This window comes from Ptychodera flava, chromosome 11 (genome assembly GCF_041260155.1).
Source record: "Ptychodera flava strain L36383 chromosome 11, AS_Pfla_20210202, whole genome shotgun sequence".
NCBI lineage: Eukaryota > Metazoa > Hemichordata > Enteropneusta > Ptychoderidae > Ptychodera > Ptychodera flava.
This window is the reverse complement of record NC_091938.1, coordinates 43,544,465-43,565,210: the sequence shown is the minus strand read 5'-3', so window position 1 is coordinate 43,565,210 and position 20,746 is coordinate 43,544,465. Positions and strand designations below refer to the sequence as shown.

The following is a 20,746-nucleotide window of genomic DNA, read 5'->3' as shown; positions in this document are numbered from 1 at the left end:
CGTTGCATGATTTCATTCTCTGAAGTTATTCAACTGTAAATCTGAACAAAAGTATAATTATCTGTCACATGAACATCTTGACTTGGCAACTCTGAGGCTTGTCTTATTGTAAATCCAGCTCACTGGGAGCAATGAACAATTCCTATTACTTACATATTCGAGATATAGCAAGTTATGTCAGGAAAATCATTTAACAGTTTCCTTTACTCAGACTACTAGTACCATGAAAAGTTAAATAATACTTGTCGGTGAAATGTTGTCCACATCTGAACTTTCAAATACTCTATTTGAATCAAGTACATTGGTATCAATTATCAAACACCTATAAAAGCACAAATTAATTTTGTTAAGCATTGTAAAATAATTATTCTTAGTTTTCTCATTGAGTCCAATGTATAGCGAATTAACATTTCGGTGAAATTTCAAAATTCAATTTCTTGTACACATATCAACCTTTAACCATTCTAGGCTAACTAAGTACTTTAAAATGAATTATCAAATGCCTTTAAATACACAGATTTTGATAGTTTTGTATCGGAAAAAAATACCGTTAAGGACAGTGTGCTCACATTCGGTTTGAATTGGTCCATTCAAGAAATATTTAAACCAGGAAAAACAAGAATGACAAAAGCAAATAAGGTCTGCAACTCAGGTACTGGAGGTCATCTTTAGGAACATGCATATCAACTTCTATTGCAATGGGACAAGCAGATCCTAAATACATACGCAAATGTCAACAACAAAAAATAGACAGAGAAGGCTTGATGAAAAGAAAAAGTGGGAGTGGGTAAAAAAATGTACAAGGGATCTGGTAAAAAAAGTAATGCTACCTCATCAATCTTCTAGACCCTACCCCCTCCTGAATATCAAATGTTCCACCCCTTGGTATAACATAAGGTCAGATGACAGGAAATGTATTTACAACCTTGGGAAATTTTTAATTACGGTAATGCAATGAGTGTAAACAGCACTTAAGTTATAGTTACAGATAGTGTAATGCCTTCCACTGTGGGCGGTGATTACAACATCTGGAATTATCCTGGATCCAAATTTCTCATCAGTTCTTGTATGTCTTACATGGAAAAGTTGCAAAAATTGGTCCGCAATGAAAAAAATTGACCTTAGCTTTGTTTTCTGGATTAAATTTTCCTACAAATTGATACCAAATATGATAAAATTATGTTCACAGCCTTCGAAACTGTCTCACAACATATCCTGGGTTGGTGTAGGTCATTTAAGGTCACAAACTGAGAAAATTACCTAAAATATACAAATTTGGGGGTTTCCCAACACTTTGAGCAGAAAATTTATCTAATAACATCCCTCGGGACTTTATACCAAATTACAAAGCTATCAAACAAGTAATTTCGAGAACAAGTTTTCTTGACCAAAAATGACAAAATTGTCTTAAAAATACAAATTTGTATATTTCAGGACAATTTCCGCATATCTAACTATTGTCATCTCTGTACGTCTGTGTACCAATTATAAAATCTGTCTGTCCAGGGGCTTTAACCCTTTCACCACCATAGTTTGACCCAAATCCATTGTTTTCTATGATAAAGTTCGATCTGTACACAGGGAACTGGGGTTGAAAGGGTTAAAAAGAAAATATTTTTTACGATTTTTTGACCAAAAATGACAAATATTGCCCCAAAACTGTAATTTTTCAAATTTTGTTGTAATTTCAACAAACTAGAGAAGTAACACCCTCGCAAAGATCCAACCCAAATTTGAGAGCGATTGGGCTGGCGGTTTCAGAGAAGAAGAATTTTTACTGAAAATGAGAAAAATCACCAAAAAATCAGCAAAAATACAAAATTAAAGATATCTTTACAATATTCACAAAACTGTATAAGGTTCACCTAAGGTACTTGCACACAAATTTTCAAAGCAATCAAAACAGTGGTTCTTGAGTTATTAATTCTTGACCATTTTCACATTTTGTAAGCTCATTTGCATAATTTTGGCGATGCAGACTTCGTTTCAACAAAATCCCATCTATAGCCCAGGATGCATCCACACACCAAATACCAAGCTGAAACGTGCAGCAGTTTGCGTGTGTTTGATGTTGACGGACATGCTCTACGTATGTACGTACGTACATACTTACATTCATACATACATACAGATGCCATCAACTTCAGCTTAAACAATAAACTCACATTGGTATGACCAAATGTGAGCTAAAAACTATTCATACCCTTACCGAAATTTTAGGCCTCCCGCAAACTGTTACTGCAAATTTGCCGCAAGCTTTGCAGTAAATTTGCAGCAAACTATTTGCCGCAAATATGCGGGTGGTTCATTTTTCAGATGCAAATTAGGTTTCTTGTGAACTTGCTGCAAATATGCAGCAAACTCCCTCCCGCATCGTTGCTGCAAACTCTTTGCAGCAAATTTGCGGCACAATCCTTGCAGCAAACTTTCGGCAAATTAATTTGAATGTTACTGAAAATAATACAGCAAATTATTTTGCATGTTACTGCACATTTGCTGCAAATTACACAATACAAAATTTCCTTCAAAAGTTGGTATAATTCCACAACAGTCAGCTCTGGCTTTTACCAATTTCAGTTTTAGTAACTAAATACATTATAATAGACATTCCGACAAGAGATACTGAAAACCAAAGAAGTAACACAATTAAGTGACAGCAAAATTTCTTGTATTGTACCACAAGTTTCAAAATTTTATCTTCTCCAAAAATATAAGTTCAGTTCAGATATGTACACAGAAGTTGTAGAATCACTTGTGTAGACATGGCCAATGTCAGTGACATGGTTGAGAATGAAAATCTGACAAATCTTATGGCAGACTGTGGACAGCACAAGATGTGTTTTATCCAACCACCGTCCCTCCACCCACCAGGTGAGTGGACGGTGATCCAACTAAGCTCTGAAATACCAGTTCCACAGAGAAACAATGGTCAGCGCAAATAAAGTTATTATAAATTAAAAGACGACAGAGAAAAAAAGGTTAAATTCAATGTGGTACAATTTATTTTATATGCCATGTTCATTTCATGCCAAATAAGTGTCATGATCATGTCAAGATTTTCTTTTGACTTGAGAAGTTTCATGTAACATTTACAACATTACTGTCAAAGGCTGCGATTTGGCTTTCTGTTCTCTGAATTTCTTGTCCCCTTTAGTGTACGTGTACCAGCAATGGATTCTGAAAAATATAAATCGTTCAGGGAAGAGTGTAAGTCTTTACCGTTTGACCAAACATTGTAAATTTCATGAAAGAAATCGATAATTATTTGAAAATGAGATATAATCAAGTTGAAGTTGAAAAATTGAAGCAGAAAATGCATAAATATTCATGATCGAATTTAATTAAAATGTCCGACAGCGGACAACTCGCCGTATTCTATGTTGTTTACATACACGACGGCGACAATCTGCAAAAATCTCAGCACTTACTGTAAGTAACTGTTGTGAAACGAAAGTGAATTCAGTATGAATCAGTACTCAACGAAAATTTATCTTTAGGTAAACATTGCAATACAACGATTACAGAACATAATAGCGATGTACAGACGAACGGTACATTGACTTACATTTGTGAACGGCTCGCAGACGCTGGACGATTCCCGGTTGCAGGTCTCTCCGTGCTGTGTGTAAATACCGTACTCAGAAAATATAGTCGGCATCTTTACTGCCGCTCGCGTTCACAAATTTAGAACTCCGCCTGTCCCTGGTACTGTATACACGTTTTTGCAACTATGTGATATCATTTGGCTGGCGATTCCATAGAAAGATCACGAAATTGTCCACTAGATAACTCCCTGATCACAAGTACGCAGCCGACACTGGCCGATGGTACTAAAATCTAACTTCGCGCCGATCAAGCCTCATGACGATAAACGGAAGTGCGATCTATAAATCATTACGCGATTGATAATGTAGTCCCGTTTTTAAACGCTGGAATTGACTCTACATCTGCACCAATCTGTTATATTTCATACTTAATATAGCATTTAATTTATTAGTTTAATGAAAATGGTTATTTTTATCATAGAAAGATTAAAAAGAGAGTAAAAATTCTTTCAGCACGAAAAATCAATATCAATGCGCGAACTGACCTTGATGAACCGTGACCGGAGAGTGTAAAACATGTCGGCTGCTCGCAGCTGATACTCAGGACGTGTTGAACATTGGCGAAGTAGCGCAATGAAGTGGAATCTGTGTTTTATCACAGATGTGTTTTGTGATTACACCTAGCTATCTGCCTTCCGTACATCTTCACTGTCGTCCCCTTAGCCAATCGGCTCTTCTACCCATGACTGTTATCAATCCTCCTTCCCAGCCAATCAGCCACGTTTGCACACGACACTACATACCAAGCGTTTGTCTCATCGCTCCCATTCATTCATTCATTCATTCATTCAGCCGCTGGGTTCATGCCATACCAGCTCAGGCGGCTGGGCATGCCTAGCTCTCCGCCCCCCAAAGCACAGCCATGTGCCCTTGGCGCAGTCTGGCCTTAAATGCGGCCCCACGCAATTTGCTCTTCATACAGCTTAGCGATGTCTTTCACATTTCTTTTCCTTCCATTTTAGATGCACTGTTTCAAACTACTGTGCCACTCCCAGGAAGCCGAATCCTGCAGCTGCACTTGTCGGCAATCTCACAAGCATCCCTACGAAAACATACGAAAACAAAAACATTTGCTAGCGTCTGTAACCCATCGGGCATTTTGTACCAGGGCCCCTGCAATAAGCCAGTGCCTGAACTGTATCATGGAGTCTGTTTAGCCCGACGTCTACGTATTAGCAAACTCTCTGTCCATAAAACATTTCGGTCAGCAGACCCATGGATACCTTACCACGAACCGCATCATGGCATTACATCAGCACGTTGACTTTGTGGATTGTACAGTTCACATCAGTGTGACTGGAGGAACATGCTTTCTCTCAGAACACTTTCATTTTCAAAGCAAAGGACCACACATCAGTTTCCTCATATCATGCCTTTCATTGCTGTTTCGAAAGAACTGACATTTAACACTGTCATGGACTGCACACTTCGTTCGACCAGCAACAGGCCATTGAAGAGGCTTGCTTTGCATACTCAGACATTTTTCCTAGTTAACAGCGACGTTCCACCTTGCCTGATCCGTTCATTGCTGCTCCACATGGAAATCCCAGACCACCTTTTAGGTAGATGGTCTAGCAACTGCTAACGACTTACATGTACATCAGAACATCAAAATTTGCGTCACGCTTTTCAACGGCTAGCCTCCTTACTGTGTGAACACTCAAACACTTATCTACTGCGGTCTATGCCGTCACTTCAAGTCGGCCTTATTTCACCGCATCAACAGACTCACACATTTACGTCTTGTTGTGTTTCATGTCTGCGTTTTGCCATCTGGACTCGCTGGGTGCACACTCAAACACTTTTTAACAGCTGCCTATACGTCATTGCAAGTCAGTCTCATTCCATTGCATTATGACTCACACGTTACATGTCTCGTCGTGTTTCACGTCTGTGTTCTGTCACCTAACGTTCCTACATGTACGTTGTTTCCACCTGGGCTCGCACAGTTTACCTGTCCCCCAGGACCCCCTCCCCCCAAGCCGTATCATCACCACGGTGATCCCTTGGGCGCGAGAACCTTGTCTTCGTTCCATGTTTCCACCCGGGCTCGCACAGTTTACCTGTCCCCCGGGACCCCCTCCCCCCAAGCCGTATCATCACCACGGTGATCCCTTGGGCGCGAGAACCTCGTCTTCGTTCCATGTTTCCACCCGGGCTCGCACAGTTTACCTGTCCCCGGGACCCCCTCCCCCAAGCCGTATCACCACCGCGGTGATCCCTTGGGTGCGAGAACCCTGTCTTGTTCCATCCACGTTTCCACCTGGGCTCGTACAGTCTACCCTGTCCCCCAGGACCCCCTTCCCCCAAGCCGTATAATCACCACGGTGATCCCTTGGGCGCGAGAACCTCGTCTTCATTCCATGTTTCCACCCGGGCTCGCACAGTTTACCTGTCCCCCGGGACCCCCTCCCCCCAAGCCGTATCACCACCGCGGTGATCCCTTGGGTGCGAGAACCCCGTCTTTGTTTCATCATGTATCCCCCTGGGCTCGTACAGTTTACCTGTCCCCCAGGACCCCTAAGTTCCATGTCTGCGTTTTGCCATCTGGACTCACCGGGTGCACACTCAAACACTTTTTAACACCTGCCTATACGTCATTGCAAGTCAGTCTCATTCCATTGCATTATGACTCACACGTTACATGTCTCGTCGTGTTTCACGTTTGTGTTCTGTCACCTAACATTCCTACATGTACGTTGTTTCCACCTGGGCTCGCACAGTTTACCTGTCCCCCAGGACCCCCTCCCCCCAAGCCGTATCATCACCACGGTGATCCCTTGGGCGTGAGAACCTTGTCTTCGTTCCATGTTTCCACCCGGGCTCGCACAGTTTACCTGTCCCCTGGGACCCCCTCCCCCCAAGCCGTATCACCACCGCGGTGATCCCTTGGGTGCGAGAACCTTGTCTTGTTCCATCCACATTTCCACCTGGGCTCGTACAGTCTACCCTGTCCCCCAGGACCCCCTCCCCCCAAGCCGTATCATCACCACGGTGATCCCTTGGGCGTGAGAACCTTGTCTTCGTTCCATGTTTCCACCCGGGCTCGCACAGTTTACCTGTCCCCCGGGACCCCCTCCCCCCCAAGCCGTATCACCACCGCGGTGATCCCTTGGGTGCGAGAACCTTGTTTTGTTCCATCCACATTTCCACCTGGGCTCGTACAGTCTACCCTGTCCCCCAGGACCCCCTCCCCCCAAGCCGTATCATCACCACGGTGATCCCTTGGGCGTGAGAACCTCGTCTTCATTCCATGTTTCCACCCGGGCTCGCACAGTTTACCTGTCCCCCGGGACCCCCTCCTCCCCAAGCCGTATCACCACCGCGGTGATCCCTTGGGTGTGAGAACCTCGTCTCCATTTCATCATGCTTCCACCTGGGCTCGTACAGTTCACCTGTCCCCCATGACCCCCTCCCCCCTGGCCGTATCACCACCGCGGTGTTCCCCTGGGTTCGAGAACCCCTTTACTAACATCATTCTCAATTTCTTCCCTCCTTTTGGGGGTCACTTCAGTCATACTTCCTTCGTTTGGGCTTTGGATTCTATCCTGACCCACATTTCTTGGGAATTCCACTCCTTTCCCACTTTGCGGCCTCTCAGGATGGATTCATCATCAAGGTCATTCAGACCTTGACCCCAAGGTCACCAATGACCGTTGCTCGGTTGCTTGACTGAAGGGGCCCTCTCCCATATTTTGCTTATATTTTATTATAGGTTAGTTTGCTACTTCTATTTTGACTGTTTTGTATTGTAAGTTTTGATAGTACTTAGTTTGAGATCTGCGAGGGCACTAGTTCTATGCCCTTTACTGCTTTATATTTGCCGTTTCATCTTGTGCTTTATTCTATACTTTGTTGGCATTTACGTTCTCCTTTTTGCAATAAACCCTCCTGTCTTTTCTCAACTTAGCGGTGGTGTGTTCACAAATTTTCGTACAGCGACTCGGTATGGAGTGTAATCCTAAACCTCAAATTTGTGCTCGACAATATAACTCTAACGCTGAAAACATGGACACAAGCCTTTTACCTCGACCTATGTTATCAGAAGGCGAGATTTTGTTAGCGCCATCGATGGGACACACACTGTAAGCTACAATGCATTGTACGTACCGTATACTATATTGATGGGATATAGGTTGGAGCACTCTGCTTGGAGGTAGTAGCGGGTCCTTGCTTAAACCAAACATTAGGTACAGATTTACAGTAACAAAAGTCTACGACGTGTCCTTACAGACTATTATCAGACGCACATTTCGTTCCAAACTGATTGCATTTTGGTATCATTCGCAGAAAATACAGGGTGTACCTTGCAAGACAGACAAGTTCCTGTTTTAAAAATTTGTTTCCCTAAAAATTCAGTTTTCGATCCAACCATAATTTACCCAACCGGATTGTCAAAGGTTACTGTTATTACATTATGTTTCTACAGTATATACTATAGATGCACTCTTATATCCATGCGATGCTTCAACAGCTTAACTGAAGCTGTCCATTATGATCTAGCATTACCAGTTATTACAATTTAAAAAGTGGATTGTCTGTTATGAAATAAATGAACATAAAATGTAAATGCAAGATCAATTTTGTGTTGCTTACATATGAGACTGGTCACAAAGTGCAACTGTACACAGTGTGTAGGGTGTACTCCCTGGTAATGAAATAGTGGGCAATATGTCAATCATGTGTTGCTGCATATTTGCAGCAATTTACTTGTTTACCGCAAATTTGCTGCAAAATGATTTAAGGGTTTGCAGGAAGGTCACATCTAGCTGCAAACTTCTGCAACTCCTTCCTGCAAGCTATATGCTTGCTGCATATTTGCAGCAAACTTACGGCAAATTTGCAGTAGAAATAATTTTCGGTAAGGGTAGTTTCCTCATTAGACTCCCATGCCAGTGAATCTACATTTTGGTATAATTCCAAAATCCAATTTCTGGCAAACACATCCATTTGTTACCACCCTAATCTAATCAAGTACATTAATATCAATAATTGAGAGTACATAAATACACGGGTTTACCTATTTTTGTATTGGAAAAAAATTATTCATACTGTCCTGATAGACTCCCATGTATAATGGATGTGAACATTTTCAGTGAAATTCCATAATCAGATTTCTTGGACACATAATATGCATTAACCCTTTGAACCCGGCTCTGACAGAAATGTCCGATGACGTCACTAGGGGGTCAGGATGCAAAGGGTTAACAATCATATTCTAATCAAGTACAATTATGTTAATTATTGAATGTCTGTATATGCACAAGTATACCAAGTTTTTCATCAAAAAAAAATTATTCACAATTTTATCATTGACTACCATGTATAGTGGATGAACATTTTTGGTGAAATTCTCAAGTCAGACTTTTGTCCACATGCCAGTTGTAACAACCTTATTTCATTTAAATACATTTATGTAAATTATCAAATATCTATAAATGCACATAGTTTTGCATTGAAAAAGTATTACATAGTTTTCTCATACATTATGTATAGTGAATCAACATTATCAACAGCTGATTTTCAATTAAATCTAAATATCAAAATTTTTACACACACGCTTGCGCAAAAATATTGCTATCCACCTGAAATTTCTGTCCAACACCTGTGAGCGGTAATTTCAAAATAATAACAAGTCAGAAGGGGAAATCTGAGCGTGAGTTTGTAAGGAAGGTAATTTGAAAAAATCTAAGATCTTTTTTTTTTGGATTTTATCGCTCCATACCCTGCCCCGAGGTGTTTGTGTGTGCAGCTTTACTTAAGCAATGGTGGGGTGTGGGGGTGGTGGGAGGTGTCATGAAATTTTCATGATCTTAAAAGGGGACAATTTTTTGGTACAAATGGTAAGGGGGGGTTCACTTATTTTGACTGATGCGCAGGAAGAATTTGCCGGCCCAACCCTGGCCATAATAACTGAACGCTCCCTAATGATACTTGAAAGTTTATCATGGTTTGATGTTATTTGTAACAACAAAAATTGTCTTTAAAAGCAGCTGGGATATCAAACTGGTTTGTTTGATTGTTTGTTGGTTATCATCAAGCTGAAAAAATTAATCAGTTATTAAACTTAGATGCAACTGTATTGCCCATCTGAAGAAAGTATCAATGAAAACATGTTGATTTTTATTCGTTTTAAATTTGTGATTCATTTTAAAGTGACTTTTTTACAGATTAATTACTGGAAAATTTTTATATTTTCAAATTTACCACAAAAATGTGGTTTGATCCCTGTGATATTTTGCATTTGTGTTGCGCAAGTTAAACAGGAGTGACTTTTGGTAAGAAGAATCACTAATTTCTTCTCTCTAATGTTGTACAGTATATATTCAAATGCAAGGTAAAACTTGTTGTCTTTTACTGATGCCTTCTGTCATGGAGCCTGCAGTTTGCTAATCACTAAGAACTTGAAGGGATTGATTTGTCGGACATAGTACGTACAGCAAGCACCAGTGCTGTAGATATAATCTAAGATTTAGTTAAAATGTAGACAAAATTTTGCTTTTGAAGTACCAGTAAATGAGTCTTTGTCTATAAGTGAACTTTGTAGATGAACCTCCCTTACATTGGTTGGTAGTAGATCAAGTTTAGATCCAGTGTAGATGAAGTTAGTGCAAATTGTAGACATAGCCATGTCTGGTTGGACAATATCTATAAACAAAGCTTCATGTCAACAAACTGCTTTGGCACTTCATCTACAAAACCCTGATTTAGATCTAAATAAAGTCTACTGCAGACCGTCAATAGATTATAATTACTCTCGTCTACTGTGGACTTTGGCTTTCCATATATAAGGGTTTATATCATACCTTCCTTAAAGTAGAATGAAAAATGGGTGATTATGGTTGCTATAATCATTGTTAACGTCTGGAGCGACACGGGGGGAAGGGTTTAGACCTTGACATGTATGGGTCACCATGTGTCACCTACCTTACACTTCTAGTTGCATTTGAGATGTAACCTAATCTACCAACCGCCTCGATTACCGTTATCTCAACAAATTACATCACCCTACCTGCTTCGGCTGTGGCCAACATGGTCATTTGAAGACTGATTGCCCAAACCGACGCAGCAGCACCACCAACCCGTTCTACTGGGAGAGCCCAGCGAACAAGAAACAGTCTGACCAACCTCCGGTTGTCGTTCTTTCAACCGAGGCACATGCAAGACACCCTGCAACTATGGCAGACTACACAAGTGCTCCGTGTGTAACTCGACCGAACACGGTGCTCAGCAACACCACCAACGCATCAAATCAGAGACCCCCCAGCCCTTTCGAGGGAGCGACGTCCACCCAGCGACAATCGCCACGCTACAGCCGACAACGCCAATCAACCTAACTAAGCTCTCAGCTGCCCTGCACGACCACCCGCACAAACAATTCACAGCCAGCCTCATCCACGACCTCACTCATGGTGCCGACATCGGCTTCGGTGGGAACCGCGCACCACGCTACACTCGCAACGCCCAGTCCGCAATGACCGATCCGGATGCCGTCACCACCGCCATAACAAAAGAACTGCGCCTCGGCCACACAATTGGCCCGTTCGCCGTGCCACCTCTGCCAAACTTCGTCGTAAACTCGCTTGGACTTCGGCCTAAAAAATCAGGCGGCACCGCATAATAATGGACCTATCCCAACCACGAAACGATAGTGTCAACCACTACATCAACAAGGAAGACTACACCCTCACCTACTCCCGCGTTGACGATGCCGTCGCGATATTACAGAGACTTGGCCAAGGTGCACTCATCACAAAAGTGGACATTAAGCACGCGTTCCGACTGTGCCCGGTACGGAAGGCGGACTGGCACCTCCTCGGCTTTAAATGGCAAGGGCTGTTCTTCTTCGATCGCGTGCTCCCCTTTGGCCTTCGCTCTGCACCGTTCTTATTCAACCGCCTGGCCGAAGCACTCCTCTGGATCGTCAAAAACAGAGCAAACACTCAGGACTTACTGCACTACCTGGACGACTACTTTGGCGCTGGCCCCCCCAACTCCCCGCGATGCCAGTACCTTCTCGACACCATGCTCACCACATGCCGCGACCTCGCGATACCCATCGCCCCAGAAAAAGTTGAAGGCCCATCACCCACTATGACGTTCCTTGGCATCACGTTCGACACACTTACAATGACACTATACTTACCCGACGACAAGCTACAGGACCTGCTTCAAACACTTCCCACTTGGCTCCACCGACACTCATGCACTAAACGGGAGTTGCTATCCCTCATCGGCACCCTCAGTTTTGCATGCAAGTGCATTCCCGCCGGTCGCATCTTCCTCCGCCGCATGATTGACTTAAGCACAACCGTACGCAAGTTGCGCGACACGATCACACTATCCGACGCTTTCCGCCTTGACGCGAAATGGTGGTGCGACTTCCTACTGACATGGAACGGCACGGCCTCATTCCTCGATACAAAGTGGACCCCCTCTCGCGACCTTGACCTCTACACCGACGCCTCGGGCACTGTAGGCTCCGGTGGCTACCACGCTGGGCGTTGGTTCACCGTTGCATGGCCTGACTCTCTCCAAGCCTCAATCGAATGGAAGGAGATGTACCCAATACTAGTCGCTTGTTCAATTTGGGGGCATCGTTGGCATGGCCGCCGAGTGCTGTTTCATTGTGACAATCAAACCGTCGTGCACATCTGGAAAAAAGGCACTACGAGATGCCCTGACATCATGCAACTAGTAAGGAGCATCTTTTATGAGGCAGCCAAAGGAAATTTCCATGTCATGATCGCCCACGTCAGTGGAATTGATAACTCAATTGCTGATGCACTTTCTCGTTTACAGATGGAGAGGTTCCGAGCATTGGTGCCCGAAGCGGATGCCGGCCACACACCTGTACCAACGCGACTATGTCCATCCCGCTTGCTACACAACAACTGACGGAACTAGCAACTGCCTACATCCATAACAGTGTGGCCGGGAACACGCGACGCACATACCAGGTAGGACAAAAGTGTTACTTGGATTTCTGCTCGTCACACGGAACTAGCAACCTTACCTGTCACGATCAGGACAGCCATACTCTTCGTTACGAACCTGGCAAATCGAGGACTAGCATATCGAACCATTAAGGTGTACCTAGCCGGGGTGATGCATCACCACGTTGAGCGCGGGTATGCCGACGACGTAACAACGCACGCTCTCCTGCAACGAACACTGCAAGGGATCAGGAGAAGCATTGGAGAAGTGCGCCGGCCACGACTACCAATCACCATTGACCTGCTCCGTCGCCTCAAGGAATGCCTGCGTCAGCGTGCCGACATGTGCAGCAACGACAAGCTCATGGTATGGGCAAGCTTCACGCTGGCATTCTACGGCTTTCTGAGGGTAAGTGAGTTCACCGCTCGATCACCTACGGAATTCGACGTAAACGCCACACTACTCGCCCGGGACATTGTGTTAACGGACGTGATCGAATCAGGATAAAGTCATCGAAGACTGACCCGTACGCGCGTGGACACACCATCCGTATTGCCCCGACCGGGACCTCTGTGTGTGCGGTCCGTTCCTATTGGAAATATACCGGGAACCGCGGATACATGTGCCCTGAAGAACCGGCGTTCCAATTCGCGGACGGCACATGGCTCACGCGACAAAGACTGAACCTATGCCTGCGGGAACTGCTTACCCAGGCAGGGATTTCAGATGCTAAAATGTACGCGACACATAGTTTCCGCAGTGGTGCAGCCACAACTGCTGCCGAAGCCGGCTTGCCTGACTGGCTCATAAAGACACTTGGCAGATGGCGGAGTGACGCGTACCAGATCTACATCAAGACGCCGTGGGAGACCCTTGACATAGTGCCGAAGGCACTCGCGACACGCCAGCAATTCGATATAGGACTCAGTTCGCGGTGGACAATGCCAACGTTGTAATATCACATACAAACTGTAGAGACACGAAATGTAGGAACAATGAACATGTATAAGGAGACGTTTCCCAGTGGCGCATGGTCACCACGGGGGGGGGGGGACTGCATTGCGGCCGCGCTGCGGCCATGCATGTCCGCAACTTGGCCGTAATTTGGGGGGTACTGTCATGGGCCTGTAGTGGGCGCCCGGTAGCACGTTGCCTGACGCACGGTGCCAGGAGTCTGGTACCGCCGTCCAGGCCGCCATGACGCCTTGACGCCCCCGCCGTGACGGTACATACATAACCCCGGATTTCGGCCAAACACTTGCCTCCGTGTCGTTTCTTTGCGTTAATGGGTGATTATGGCTTGCTATAATCATTGTTAACGTCTGGAGCGACACGGGGGGAAGGGTTTAGACCTTGACATGTATGGGTCACCATGCGTCACCTACCTTACACTTCTAGATGCATTTGAGATGTAACCTAATCTACCAACCGCCTCGATTACCGTTATCTCAACAAATTACATCACCCTTTCCACGTCATTATCCATGCGCACATCAGTGTGTTCAAAGCTATTTTTCGTCCATTTCAATCTCTGCCACGCTCAAGTTCACATCGCAAAATTCCCACCCACCCTCCGCAAAAAAAAAAAAAAAAAAAAAAAAAGTGCCTCGCTGCAGGGTAGCAGCTCACAATAAAAGAATATTGTATTCCACTAATTTGATGGCTTTTTCACAATAAAGTTCCAGGGGGGTACTGTCATGGGCCTGTAGTGGGCGCCCGGTAGCACGTTGCCTGACGCACGGTGCCAGGAGTCTGGTACCGCCGTCCAGGCCGCCATGACGCCTTGACGCCCCCGCCGTGACGGTACATACATAACCCCGGATTTCGGCCAAACACTTGCCTCCGTGTCGTTTCTTTGCGTTGAATGAAAAACAAACTGATAAATGACCTAAGACAATACTGGGAAAGTAAATTACCTTTGCTACTGCTTGGTAGTTTGCTTGTCCTCAGTGCTGCTTTAGTTACGCTGGCATCGTTTGATTTTTCAAGTTTTTCCTTCAAACTGAACACTTCTTTCTTGGTTGCACTGTATGCCTGAGCCAATGCCACATTTTCATCTCTTTTCTTCATCAACTGTTCTTGTAATTCAGCTATGTCCCTCTCCTTAACTGCCTGTACACAATATAGAAAGTAACACATGTAAAGAACATGTACACTAATACAGTCCACGCAGAACCTGTCATTGTGCTGGCATTTTGCGAGCACAATGCCAGCACCTTTAGTGCATTATGCCAGCACAATTGAGTGTGAATTAACAGCATTTTTTAGGAGCACTGTACGAGCACTGTGAGAGCACTGTGCCCGCACTGAACAAAAGGTGCTAGCACTGTGTTGGTGGTTGAACTCAAAAATGTGCGCTCAGAGGTAGTTGTTAGTGACAACATTGCTACACTTGCCTAACTACAGTGGACGAAAACGACAATGGCCTCGCGAGAATTGAAACTTCGACACACGCAATCGAGCCCTCGCGATAAATTTGACGTCATTTTGTCTAGTGTACAGCGGGCATAGGAACGCTCGCTCGCGAGAATTGAAACTTTTGCTATACATAGCAGACATACGCATTTTAATCGAGGCAACAAGGTTCGGTGTTGCAGTTGATTTACATTTCGGTCTAGATGTTCTGTGTTGTGCATTTTAATCACAGTCTTCAACATTCCATGTTGCGGTCGATTTGCATCGCGGTCCTCGTGGTCCGGTATTCGCCGTTGTTCTTCAATTTAATTGCCGTCCCAACGACGCGTTCCGTGTTGTTGTCGATTTGTATCAAGGAGGACTCTACCTCCATGATTTGTATCGCGATCTCTACGTTCCGTGTTGTTGTTGTTCGTTTTAATGGTAGTCTCAACATTCAGTGTTGCTGTTCATGCAGCTGATTTGCATCGTGGTCCCAACCAACCTTCCGTGTTGTGGTTGTAGTGCATTTTAATCACGGTCCCATTTACGTTTTAAGTTACTGTCTATTTGCATTGCGGTCCCGACGTTCCGTGTTGTAGACTAGTGCATTTAAATGGCAGTCACAACGTTCAGTGTTGGTGTTCATGCCGTTGATTTGCATTGAGGTCCCAACCTTCTGTGTAGCGAGTAGCGAGGCAGGTTCAGCCGAGGGACCGTGGCCGATCGTACGAACCAGCAGAGACAAGCACGTTATGGTTCAAACACTCAACACTTGACGGGAACTTGAAAAAGTTTACAGTTGAGCCGTTCATGTTCTTGCCGCTGTCACAGCCACCAAAAGAACAACGTTCTCCCATAGTGAAGGAGGACACTGTCCTGATCATGTAAGCGGAAACCCTAGAAGTTACCCCCCGTAGGGAGCTTACGGAGGTGTGAAATACTTTACTTCCCGTTATGAGATACGGCGTCGGGCAAACTTCGGAAAGCCGAAAAAAGTCGACTGGAGAGGCTCGGGGGACACGCCCACATTGCATTTTTCTTTTGCCATATTTCATAATCACGCGCGCTAAACGAAAAAAGAAATGAATGTAACTGTTTTATAGACCATCAACTGTATTTCTGTGATTTTGCAACATGGGCATTTCACCAGACCTTTAAGTTACTCAACTCTGTCCTGCAGTTCCTAAAGACGCGGGCCAGTAACTTTCACTATATGAAAAGTAAGTTTACACAAACGTTTTCCCAAGCTAAATACCAGACAAAATTATTCAGAGATACGAAATTTATTCTTTCAAGAGATTTGCAAAACGTGAAATTCGCAAATAAAAACCAAACAGACTGATCGGTACTGCATCAAGGCGAAAGACCTTACCTCACCTTTTCTCGTGAGAGTAGTAGCGCTATTTAATACGCTCCCCATTTGCTTTTGGTTCATAATCTCTTTGTGGCCATAAAAGAATATTGTTTAGCGTATCGAGGTAAAATGGATTTCCAGGACACTGCAACATTGCACTTTTATATGACATCGGACATTTAGCTACTAGACAACACAATATCGACATATTTGTTCACTAAAATAACCAGTGTATCATCTCGCAGTACGAGATTCAGCAATCAAACCGATATTCTGTATGTCCCTAGGGCGAGACTTGTCGTAACGTCACAATCTCTTAGACACCATGGTGCCGTCACTTTCAATTCACTGTCAGAGAGTGTTCGATCATCACCTTCGTTGAACACCTTCAAAACAAATTACATCAGGACATATTTGACGTCAAGTAATGTTTAAATGTTTTCGTCTTTAAGCTTTTAAGAACATTGCATTGTTTGTACTGATCATTTTACTGCCCTTTGTTTGATGTTTTTAGTGTATGTTTTTGTGCTTTGTAATTTTATTTCTTTATGTACTTTGTATGTCATAGAGGGCCCTGGGGAAGATTAGCATTTACGCTAACCAGGTTTCCTGTTAAGGATGTTTACCCTCTTTAAATAAAGTTTAAATAAATAAAAAAAATAGAATTGTTTGGTCATATATTATATGTGAGTTGGTGAAATCGCCAATATAGGGTATTTAACCATAGTTTTAGACAAGTCCAGGCTCGTATAATTTAAGTTAGAGTCGGACTCCGAAATCAGGCTTGGCAAGACAGCGGGGCCAGATCTGTAAGGTATAGTGAAATCCCAGATATACATCTAATATTTATCCACAATCTGACAAGTAATGGTATTGTCTAATATAGTAATAAGAGTCGGATATAAAGGAAAATGAGGGCAACTCCACACATCGGCTCTACCAAGTTTGTTTAATATTACGATATGGTGAATAAAAGGATCATTGCATTTATTTTGTATGGAATACATGGCGAGACACCGGTGAATCGACAGTGTTTAAACTGCTAAACTTCGAAACTAGAAAGTAAATGTCCGATATTTAAACATTAGGCAAAATTGCGCCTTCATTGTAACTTGAACTTGATGGCCATTTGCCTTGGTCGCCTGTAAAGATTAAATTTTTGTGATTCGTCTTTTAACGCAGGTTTCGACACTTCGGTATTTTTTCTCTTCATCACTTGCCCAATTTTTTTGTATTCCCTTTCTTGGATTTGATGATAGTCATCTTCCCACAAAGAGGAGAGAAGTCAGAATCATTTTTGAAAGAGTCAACTATTGTAGTGACTGGATTTGCGTGAGATCCTGTGTTTAGTGCAAACATTATCAATCCCTGATCGGAGTTCTGGACACTTAGCTTTTTCATATTGGGACATATTTCAACTTCAAGCCCTAGCTTGTGCTCGTTTTCTCAATGTTAGAAATATTTGTTGTGAAAGCTGTTTTAAGAAATTCAAACGTTTAGGTGTTTGTGTTTAACCTTTCACTGATTTCATATGTTTTTGGCACTGAGATCAGATGCCCAAACTTTTGGTTTGATAGTCATCATCATTTGCTTCCCTTTCAATAAATTAAAAGGCACAAAAAAGTTTAATGTTAGGATGTTGAAGTGGTGTGTTTTTATTTTTTTAATAAAATGTTCTAGTCCCCCGAGAGCGGTTTAGGGCCAGTGATTTTTTAAAGTTGCTGGCACGCTTGGCCTGTGTGGAGATTTTGCGTGAGTTTCACACGTGATATGTTTATGTGTAGATGCTTCAACATGCAGGTCAATGTCACACAGTGTGTTGATTTGAGAATAGCTCAGCCTTTGTTGAACAAATATGCAGAAAAATCGTTTCGGATTGCTTGCTGTTAGCACTTTGGTTTCCAAGCATCCCAAGAAATTTGCTGTATCAACTTGTTAAAGGTGCAGGTTTTTTATCAACTTTATCTCTGAGCAAATTGAAGAATGCAAAGGAGAATGCACGACATTCACATAATCAGACAATGTCAACAACCACCAATGCAACAACCAGGGATTTAAGACTGCCCCTTTTAGTAGAAGTTTTTGAATAGAAAAAGTCCCTCCCCCTTTTACCTCTTCCATAAGTACAATACATATATTTATACAGATTTTTCTAACACAGTGCGACGATTTTTACACAGCGCGGACATTTTTCTAACAGCGCGGCGATATTTACACAGCGCGGACATTTTTTAAACACAGCCCGGCGATTTTAACACAGCGCGGACATTTTTCTAACACAGCGCGGCGATTTTTACACAGCGCGGACATTTTTTAAACAGAGCGCGGCGATTTTTACACAGCGCGGCGCTTTTAACACAGCGCGGCGCTTTTTTTAACACAGCGTGGACATTTTTTTAACACAGCGCGGCGATTGTCGTTTTCGTCCACCGTACCTAACTGAAATAGCGGGGGCTGGGAGTAACTAAATAATCTTGAGTCCTAAACCAGCTCCAAACTCTTTATCAGCCAAAGGCAACTCCTAAATCTTAGTGGCAGACAGAGTTCACAATAATATATTTTATCACATGCATACAGTATGCGTAGAGGCCCGAAAAAATCTACCTCAAACTCTGCTGGACCTCAACACTAGACCTCTCACGGATCATGGTCTAAGGTTTGAACAAGGACGTGTAGACCGTGGTTGGATGTGCTTTCTACATGTGAAAAAATGCAACAAGGTGACCATTATTGTGGCCATTTACAACTGCTACTGTTGTTTTCCACCTGATAATCCACTGTGCAAATATCATCCCTGATTAGACAGATTTCAAGTGTAAATACAGCAAGTGCTGAACAGGCTTTTCCATGGCTAAGTCGTTTCAAATATGTAGCAGTACATTATTCACAATTGAAATTTCGTATATTTGTTTTCATTGTAATAGAATGGAGAAATAACTCTGTCAAAGAGGTTCAAAATAAATAAATTAATGTAATAAATGTTCCTATAGTATGTAACTTCATTGTAATCGAACGGAGAAATAACGGTATGTCAAAGAGGATCAAATAAATAAATTAATGTTACAGAAATAAATGTTCCTATGTAACATTACGGGAATGATATCGACAAAACCTATGTAAAATTTATATATAAGGATTGAAAACTAAGAGATCATGTAAATAAAATTTAGCATTGAAACTTATTGGTACAAATGAGTGAATGGGGGAGGTATGTTAGGGTGCCAAAAATCAACAAGTGCGGGACCAAAGTGAGGGCCAGCACAATCAAAGTGGGAGCGAATGTGAGGGCTTGAAGTGAGGGCTCTCACAATTGAAGTGCGAGCGAATGTGAGGGCTTGAAGTGAGGGCTCTCACAATCGAAGTGCAAGCGAATGTGAGGGCTTGAAGTGAGGGGCGCCTTGAACCGATCAAATTCGGGCTCAGGCATACGAAAAATGAGAGTCAAAGTTGTTTTCAACATTGAATGAAAACTTAGTGTCTCCAGAACACAGTCGCGGCGCGGCATAACTCTGTGAACAGTTGAACGGCTGAGCGCGCGAACGAGTACACAATGGCCTGCGTACAGATCATGACCCATAACATCACTTCCGTCTTTTTCGTTAACCTTTTCGTGTTTTTTAGTCATTGCATTTCAAATATCACAGATATCCTTTTCATTATTAATACATGCAACTCAAGCGAGTGATACTTCTTCCGGTACGACTATAGCGCGACTGATAAATGTGACTTCAGTCAAACCAGTTCACGACCTGGGCACGTGAACTCTGATACTGTTTATCAGACATGGCGTCATATGCGGAGTTTTTGCCGGAGAATTTTCGAAGAAAGAGGAAACTTTTTTGAAGAAATTTTAGAGTGTCTTGTTCACCAGATAAAGTAAGATCATGGGAAAATGTATTTTTGGAGACTTGTCTGGTTCTCTATGATTGATTTTTTGAGGATACGAAAGATTCAATCGCTACCAAAACTCTGAGAAATCAGACAACAGCAAATGACAAGTTCTTTTATACGTTTGTACTTAAAGTATGCTTTTTATTTTCTCTTTACACAAAGTTTGATAATCATTTCAAAAGATCAATTGCATCAGAATATCAGGGGTCATGAATGCTTGTAACCTTTACATTTGTTAACAATGATGGATATTCTACCTCAATAAAGTATGCCATTTTGGTCAACGAGCCCTTGAATATTGTTCACTGAATCAATCTCATGGTCAATTATATTGTCACAGAATCATATATAGCTTATTATAATCTCTGTGTAGTCAGCGATTGACCAGTCATTAGATAGAAATTTGACTGTCTCCTTTGTTTCATACTATATAATTGGAAAGCTCTGCGACCTTGCATCACATTCATACGTTGTTTGTCTGTAGCGGAAATGATTGTGCCGTCTCTGGCTCTGAAACTTTTAAGCCAACGACTGGATGATTAGTACAAGCAATCTATCGGCG

At 43.0% G+C, this 20,746-nt stretch overlaps 1 protein-coding gene across 3 annotated transcripts in view; it reads right to left on the bottom strand.

Annotated features, from left to right (window-relative positions):
* The window catches only part of LOC139144565 (kinesin-like protein KIF28P), a 503,294-nt gene that overhangs the window by 68,941 nt on the left and 413,607 nt on the right, over positions 1-20,746 (bottom strand). For all 3 annotated transcript variants that reach the window (XM_070715275.1, XM_070715274.1, XM_070715276.1), the window contains exon 19: positions 14,459-14,654. In XM_070715275.1, the coding sequence (XP_070571376.1) occupies positions 14,459-14,654 (196 nt within the window). The remainder of the gene's footprint in view (positions 1-14,458; positions 14,655-20,746) is intronic.